Source organism: Mesitornis unicolor, unplaced genomic scaffold (genome assembly GCF_000695765.1).
Source record: "Mesitornis unicolor isolate BGI_N332 unplaced genomic scaffold, ASM69576v1 scaffold50159, whole genome shotgun sequence".
Lineage (NCBI taxonomy): Eukaryota > Metazoa > Chordata > Aves > Mesitornithiformes > Mesitornithidae > Mesitornis > Mesitornis unicolor.
Genome location: NW_010210284.1, coordinates 4,589 through 13,541, shown reverse-complemented (window position 1 = coordinate 13,541; position 8,953 = coordinate 4,589). Strand labels below are relative to the sequence as shown.

Genomic DNA, 8,953 nt, shown 5'->3' with positions numbered 1-8,953 from the left:
CTGCTGATTGTCTCTGGCGGTATGAGAGACCAACAAATGCATATCTTTCCTAAAGTTTCCAGTTATTATTTGATATTTTAAAATGCAACTTCCTCTCTCTCCTTCCATGCCTTTCTGTTGCAGCTAGTGCCAAGAACTATCTCTTAAAAGTAGCCTTTTCTGAAACCCAATCAAAATCTTGATGCCTATGAGTTTCCATCAGAGTATTGGTAAATGCCAGGTCAGCCAAAAGAGGAGGCATATCACATGCTCCACGAATCAGGAAGCCTTAAATATTGAAGGTATTTATACAGAAACTGCTGAGGACTGAGCCTTTCCTTATGAGAGTGCAAAAAAACCCTTCAACACAAAAAACTAAGTAGACATGTCCATACAGAAACGTCACACTCCAAATTCCAATAGTTTAAGTCCTTGAGCTATTTTATTTAGTACCGCAGAAACAAGTCAAAATAAGAGATGTATCCTTATTTCTGTAAAGAATCCTTTGATTTTTTTTTTAACTATGGCCACAGAGAATTCATACTTCCTCATCCAGTCCTTCAGTTTGCATTACACCCATGCTGCAAATAGCCTGGCTATCTCCATTTAGTTTATACAGTCTCCTAGAAATAGAAGATTGATGTGGAAAATATGAAAATTGTCAACTTTGGTAAATCTGAGCACAGAAGCCAGTATTTGTATGATAGTTAAGAAATTACCCTAATAATGCATTCTGGAGCTTTTTAATGCTAATGATGAAAGACAAGCATTTCAGATGGCATCTAATGATGGATGTTATTTCGGTAATGCTTGCAGCAGGCTTCAGCTTGGTAAGGAGTTAATGAAAATTACCTTTTGCTTAAAAGAGAAAAATATGATGTGTTACTGCACATGTATCATGATTTAAAAGACAAGAATGACTTAGCAGCAGTATTTGTAAAGGCAAGTGAGCTGAGTAAAAAAATGCTATTATTTTATTAAAAGCAGTGTTAGTCTCAGAGAGAGGGGGTTTAAGGTTTGGTATCATTCCTTATAACTTCTCAGGGAAAGGAGACAAAGTTTAATCCTGAGAAACAATGACAAAACTGTTTCAAGTTCTTACCTAGCTGGCTGCCTACGCTGCTGACCCTTAACAAGCAGAGAGGTTGGCTTGGGATGTACGATCATCTCAACACAACAGATTCTCCCTCCCTCTCTCTTTCTCCTCCTTTTTCTTTCCTTTTCTTGTTGTTTTTTTTTTTTTCCTGAAGACTATCACATTTACGTAATCGTCCTCTTATTAGGGAGATTCTGCTGAACTGCTGACAATGATGTACAGTGGTGCTTCGCCGGCATGACGTTTGGGGAAAACGATTCTGCTGCACCACCACACAAAACCAATTAGAGAACTATTTTCTGCGACAGGTCAGGAATTTACATTGTTTCTCATAGAAAGATGTGCTTTTTAATTTCTTTATTAAGATGACATCCATGTCCCTTGCGACTTTTAGGGATGACAATCATTCGCTCATCACATGGGAAAGTACAATCAGTGAAATCGCATTACCGGTACGGGGCAACGCCAGAAACTCCAAGGATCGCTCCGCATTTTCCAAATGAACTAGTTTGAGAACCAATAATTAGAACAATATATATCGATAGAATTTTTTGACAGGACCTTCAGTCACCCACCAGGGGGGTAAAGTAATGATAGTCAATATACAAGGGACTTCTCTATGTTTGCTGAACATATAAACATCATCTTTGTCAAATCAGTAAGACATATAGAAATCTCGTACATCTTCGGATCAGGACATGATAGGAAGTACTAACTAGCTGCGGCTTCTCCCTTGACTTGTGGATGACAAACTGTTTCTCCTCAGTGAAGTCCTGACAGTCAGTATCTTTATACCAAAAAGAGCTATCTTAAAGTGGTATCTATGTTATGACAAATTAATAAAATCAAAGAATTCCCTGCATAAGGATGAAATGATATTCAGAACTCACCACATTTACCTCAGTCTTTATCAAGGAAGGCTTCCTCACAATACCTGAACACAGGGAGATTAGTTGAAATGATATTTTGTTTAGTGTGCAAATAGAAATTCATGAAACTAAGTTACACTCATAGATTGCTTAAACACACAGATCTCTAAACATAGTCTTGCATAAAATAATAAAGAGCTGAAAGAGAAATAAATATTTGATTAAACACATTAAGGATTCTGAAGTATGACTGTATCTGGTCTTATGAAAGTACTAAGGTAGTCTTTGAATTATAATTATCAATCTGTATTTGTAAGAAGCCATGATTGCATATAGTGTGAATGTACATTAACAATAAAAAGACTGTATTTAAACAAAAGTTGGTCTTGCAATGTGTTGAACTCACTCTCAAGATGGAAAGGAATCTGAGCATACCAGTTTTCAAAGAAAAAAACCCTGAATGAATTAAAAAACCACACATGTAACAGCAGTATAAATGTTCTTCCAAAGGAAAAAACTGAACAGATTTGGTAAAAGGAAGAAAAAAATTATTAATTAAACATATGGCTTGCAATTTAATTAACTGACTTTTGAAGAAAAAAATATTTTTATTGCAAAATATTACTTATATGGAAATATAAAGCTAAAGCTACTGCCATGAAATTACAAAGCAAACTTTACACATTTTAATTTGAAACTACCTAAAAATACAGGAATAGCTAAAACCAAGACAGACCTAACTCTAAAGTTGATCCCTTGAACAAAGATATCACCATGTAAAGGGGCAAAAGATTCATTACATTCATCCGCACTAGTAAGAGTATGCCTTTTTCTGAACAGAGGAAAATACTGGATTTTAAATTGTTTTTACTAAAAAGTACATCTGTGTGTACATATATATATGTGTGTATACGTGTATATGTTAAATTTTCATTCAAGATTCCAGTTTCATTCTGTGTTTTTCTTCTACAGCTACGTGTCTACGTGAAATCACTCAAATGTTTGTATTTGAGCTAGTGTAGTAATACAGCTATAAATACAGAAAGCAGCAAGGTTATATCATACTTTATTATATTGTTATTTTCAGCAAGCATGATCAGAGTAAGAGGCTGGCAACGGGAAGTTTCTGTGTTCCAGTCCTGATTGTATCACTGAGTCAATGTGTCATTCATTCCCTTGTGTTCCTGTCAACCAGTTGTAAAACGTGTGAGAACATATTCTGCACTTTTTTTCTTAAGTGTTTTCTAAATTTAATCTGATATTTTTCTGTGCGGTGTCAAGATGATGTTAGTTCTCCCTTCTTTAGGGAAAAAAAACCCCAATACACAATTAAATGTGCTGGCAAAATCCTCGTTCATACGTTACATGCCTACAAATTCTGTCAATATGCATATATACCTACAGCTGTACACAAATAAACATGCTCATAATTATATCCTATGGATACTTATTAAGCATAAAATACATGTGAATTTAAGTAATTTTTATTGGCCTATGCTTCACAGAATTGTTTTTAGTTAAAGAAGATTCTAAACTAAACATCTGAATTAGTACTTAACTTCACTGATGGAAAAAAAAATCAAGAGAAATACTAAAATATTTCTCACCAGCAATATGTACAGTGAAAATATCTCCAAGTTTCTTTTGCTGATCCAGTAAGAATTTGAAAGCATCTTTTCTAAAAATCAAAGCCTTCCCAAGGTAAGGAATCCAACCATTTATTAGCGGTGGCTCTCCAGTCTTCCTGTTAAAAACAGAAAAAAAATCAATCAGGAATTAATGAGAGCAACTTGTCTTTTTATCTATTTATATATTACACTTAGACCCACTATTCATATATAATTCTTGCACTGTATACTATAGTGTATGGAAAGTTCTTCAGCTATGATGGCAGGTTAAATGTAATCACACCTCTGAGCACAGAAGGCTCCGTGTGGTGATTAGGAAAAATAAGTGAGGGAAATTGAGATGCATTTAACTACAGGTCATCCAGTTATTACCATTGAGTTTCGAACACAGAAAAATGACATTCGATAGAAAATCTCCCAGCAAAGGGTCTTCTCATTTTCAATATTTGGTGTGTCAGAGGAAGATGTATCAGAAGGCAATTATGACAGATTTAGGTAAATAGGACGCTGACATACCACACAAAACAACTAGTCTTACAGACAACATTTTAAGAATTTTGGTTTACGAGCACACAGAACAGCTGCCATTCTAACTAAATATCTTTAAAATATAGAATAATAATAGAGGCCAAACATTTACTATAATAAATGTTAGTCTCTGTATATTTATAGTCTTCTAAGACAGAAATGTATATGAACAGTTTAAGATCAAATTCTAGATAATGATATTTGCATCCCAGTCTAAAAAAGCAGCCACAGTGTGTTAGCTATGTTTATGGAATAGTATAAAATACCATTTAAGATTCTAATAAGTTACATTTTTCTTTAAAACAGAAAAAAAAGGTTCCCACACTGTCCTATTCCTGACTGCAAGTAAATGTCTTTCCTTCGTGCTGGTCTTTAGTCGCTTGAATCTGATTTTCAACAAAGAAACATAAAGCGTGCTTGCTCTGGAAAGGATTAAAACAAATATTCACGAACAACTCTGCTGCTACATCCCATCTGTGAAGGTGACTTATACTACATGCAGAACAACTCATTCTGATTAAACATAAGATATTTACTAGCTTGGATCTAATCAAAGATCAAGGGATCACAAGCTTTACTACTATCATACACAGCATGGATTTTTATGTAGCTGGATTAACCCTATCATAGTCACATTCTCCCTTGAACTGTTGTATCAGAACTGGAAAAAAAAGATAAATATGATATGCTGTATTTAGATTTATTCTTTTCCTAATTAAAACTTTCTGAGCAGGAAATTACAAGCCAAGGTTGTATTCTCTTACTTTTAAAAGTTGCTATAAATTTAATTTACAGATGAACAGATGTGCTCAAACTGAGTTGCATATCTCAATCTCTTTCTGTTTAACTGGCTACTAATTCAAAAAGTTAGTTTTCAAGAACATCCTTTAGTCCTCTGGAAAACCAGTAAACCTTCTGATCGAACCCTGAATCTCACAGGGCAACAACATGTTTGCCCTGACTTCTTAGTTTCTTTGGGTTTTGTGGCTTTGGGGTTTTGTTTATCTGCTTTCTGCTGGGGTTTTTTTGGTTAGTGTAGAGAAGGTGGAGCCCCTCTTTTCTCACTGCCTCCCATAAACCACTACATTATCCATCCTCTAGCAGTGAAATAACGCTATTTACTCAAGTGGTCCAGAAAACTTTGTAACAGTTAATTCTGTATTAAGTGAATACAAGAAAGGAACTAATCTGAGATTACACAAGAGGGATCACAAGCCACATAAGCATAACAGCCCACTCGATACCCGCAATTATCCTCTCCAAGCCCATAAAGAATCTGGATGATTTACCCACTTTTTCCCCCTCTCCACTATTAAGCCCCGAGAGTGGCTGCCTTTCACTTCTGGGGCTGGACACTGTGCCCCGTAAGTAGCATCCTGACAAATATTTAGATAGGCTTTTTGTCATCTTCTAATTGAATGCATCTAATTTCACCCTCCACGTTCTGTCATTCGGTCAGAAGCTGTATTCTTCACAAGCTCTCTGCTGGGTAAAAAAGAGGCAGCTCAGAAATCCAGGGGAAAATTAACTTAATGCTCCAAGTCTGCAGGATCACATCAGGGAGACATTTTGCTATCGCAAAGACGTGAGGGTCATCGTTCACTTCAGTCATGTTTAGCTCAGCAGCAATAGGCTTAACACTGTTAAACACCATGTCAAGGGTATGCGGCTTTCAGAGGAAAATATAACACCAGTTCAACTTGCCACCCACAGCAGACTGATAACAGAAATGTGTCTTCATTTCTGGCTTTCCTCCTCTTCGGAATATGGAGGTCATCTTCATGACTTATCAAAGTCTGCCAACACACAGCAGAGAAAAGAGCGCCATGTGTATTTTAGTGCCTCCCAAAATACAATGCTTCGCTGCACAAACTTTTAAGCAGACCTCAGCTTCCTTCAGGACTCTCACCCGCATTCCAGGTACCTCCAGAAGTTTCCGTTGCCTTCAGATGCCACACTCAACCATTAACAAAGCCCACAGCAACTTTTACAGGTTAATTAATTTGTTTACTAACTTCAATTCTGGACTCAAACTTCACAGCCCTTGTAAAATTTGATAAATAGACAAAAAATAGGAAATGTTAAACTTACAGTTTTCTCCGAAGATACATTGTTCGATCAAATGTAAAACATAGTTAAGAAATATAAAAAAAATACAAAGTATTTTGATGGCAACTTAAGACTACAACTTTTTTAACTGAAGCATTCAGAACATCTTGCCAGATAATATTTTATTCAGACCTAGTTTAACTTCTTAAATTCTAATTCACATAACACACCTCCTAATATTCCCAGGCCTATTTGCTCCACGTTCCTGTCCTATTTACAGATTGGGCTGGTTTTGGTTATATACAGGAATATCTTTACTTATCTGAGAAGCCTCTGTGAAGTCAGTAAGACTTAACGTACAAATTTCTCACATATGTGAGTGAATTTTACAAATACAGCATCAGCAACATGTCCAATGCAATCTATAAGTAGATGGATCAGTTACAAAGTGGAGGGAAAGCAACACAGTTATATCATCCATCATTGTTAAATGCATAATTTCAAATGGCATTATGCAAAAATCAGCTGGCTACAAATACAGCCCATAAATAGAACGAACAGATTTTGATAACTGTAATTTTGCTTTGCCTTCACAGAGAAAAGACACTTCCTTGTTAGAGAGTAATAAAGTTGCAATGTCTACTCAGTTAAAGAAGAGAAGTTTTGGAGTTTGCTTACAGTTTCCTTAAGGGAGATTTTTCAGCTCATCCAAAACACAGAGGTCACTGACTCAGGTGTGATGATTTAGCTACAGATGTAAGGCAGTATTAAAAAATCTGGATATCATACCTATGTCTCACTTATGCTAAGCAGCAGTGATGCAACAAAGCAGGAGAAAAATCAGCTGCAACACAAATTATGTGAAAAATAGTTTTAAAAATATTTTTTTAAAATTCAAAGTCTCTAAATATTATGTTTTCAGTTAGTGAAAGGGAATTATTTGGGAAACTCAAATAGGGTAATTTGTTAAGCTCTCTGAACATTAACTTTTTTTTTAATTGTAAAGAAAATATCCTGAAGATTCATAAGCAAATAGACTTTGTCAACATCACCTCTCATAGAAATATTGTTGCTTTATAAAAGTACACAAGATGATTTTTTTGCTGGTTACATCACTTCAGCTCCTCTGCAATGTAGGGCATGGGATCAGTGTAAATGAGAGGAGAATCCTTCTCATTTCACTGGTTATTTGTATTCAAAAGGAGCAGATGCCTTCCAAATTATGCAAAAATCCACAGCGCATCTCATACTATGGCAGATGAACAGGTTAATTTTTCTCTTTGCACATAATAAATCATAAGTGCTTTAACACCCATAGTCGCATTCCATGAACATAAACCTTCTGGTTAATAATGTCTGTTTACAACTGGAATCAGACATAAAGTAATCTCTTGCCTGGGATAAACATTAATCCAGATCTGTCTAGAAAAATTATACAATTCATTACCATAAGTAATCTCTATTGTGCCTTGTGCTTAACCTTCATCTTTTTTTCCCATCCTATAATCTTGCAAATCCACTGGTGGTGTATGATTGGCATCTGGTGTTAACGCAGCCTTCACTGCACAAGGCACAGCTGAAAAAGCCCTGCATGAACACGTCACTGCAGGGTATCGCCGGTTCAGCTGACCACTTCTCAACAACTTTCCCCAATAAGTGAAAAAAAACCCAAGAAAAATGTCTTAACCATACTGTTTGCCACCAAGGGGTCATATTCACTTTCTGAACCAAGGTCACCATCCACAAAAATTAAAGGTATTGGTCTCATTTTCCCATAGCGTCTCTGGTCAAAGCATCACACACCACATCCAAGCTGGAACACACCATGCCGGGGGACTTTAAAGAATGGAAATGGATGGTTACAGAAGTAGAACAAAAGCTATTATGAACATGTCAAAGCAGTTTGAGATTATTCACAAGCTCGATCACAGTATTTAAGCAACAAGACATGACAGACAGTGTCTTTCCAGAGGCTTATGAACACTCTAACTGTGAGGAAAAGAATGAGGCCAAAGGCTTCAACCCCAAGAAAGGTAATCCCCAGAAATGTGGTGTCTGAGTGTCTTCTTGTATTATAGAATAGAGAACACAGGAAACTTAGGACAGGAGAGAGCCAGTAAGTCTATCTTACTATTTTTTTTTTTAATTTAGCAGTTACAGCTTTCCCCCTAGACTTGCTCATAGCATTAGGTGGTTTGTATCTCCAAGGACAGAAAAAATATTATCTTCCAAATATTTATCCACAACACAATTTTTTTGATACTTATAAAATTATGCATATCTTAAATACTCCATCTAGATTATTTGCCTCAGTGACCTCCTGGAACTCTAATTTTCCCCTGCAGAACAAGCCAGACGAGAGGTTTAGCAACACATAGTCTTGTACCTTTGAATTCTCAGCTTAAACACTTCCTAAGGGGGTAAGGACCAGACACTGCTTTAATCTGATCACTATTTTGAGGCTTACGTGGAGTAAATGGATGCATCAGGCAAAGTCTTGACATGAGAGATGCAGACACGGATTGACTCAACGAAAAAGAAACGAGAGCCCTGGGATGGAAAAAGCCTCGCGCTGCCGCCACCTATACTTTGATCTAGGTAAAGTGAATTCGTGCTGCAGTACTGATAGCCTCTTCTTTTTCAGTACGATAAAGATCACTCATAAAAGGAAAAAGACTCAGGAAAAACCAGCAAATGTGCTTTTGAGCACACCAAGGAGAGAAGAGTTTATCTGTGCTTCTAAAAAGAGCAGTACAGCAAAGATAGACTCTAATAGTGATGTGAGACAAACTGGGAGAAATGCT

The 8,953-nt window shown here is 36.3% G+C and overlaps 1 protein-coding gene across 1 annotated transcript in view; it reads right to left on the bottom strand.

Moving 5' to 3' along the window:
• LOC104547447 (25-hydroxycholesterol 7-alpha-hydroxylase) overlaps positions 1-6,306 on the bottom strand; it is a 21,310-nt gene extending 15,004 nt beyond the window's left edge. The window contains exons 1-2 of the mRNA XM_010193132.1: positions 6,299-6,306; positions 3,552-3,688 (exon numbers count right to left, since the gene is read on the bottom strand). Coding sequence (XP_010191434.1) covers positions 3,552-3,688; positions 6,299-6,306 — 145 coding nt within the window. The remainder of the gene's footprint in view (positions 1-3,551; positions 3,689-6,298) is intronic.
• Positions 6,307-8,953: the final 2,647 nt, after the last annotated feature.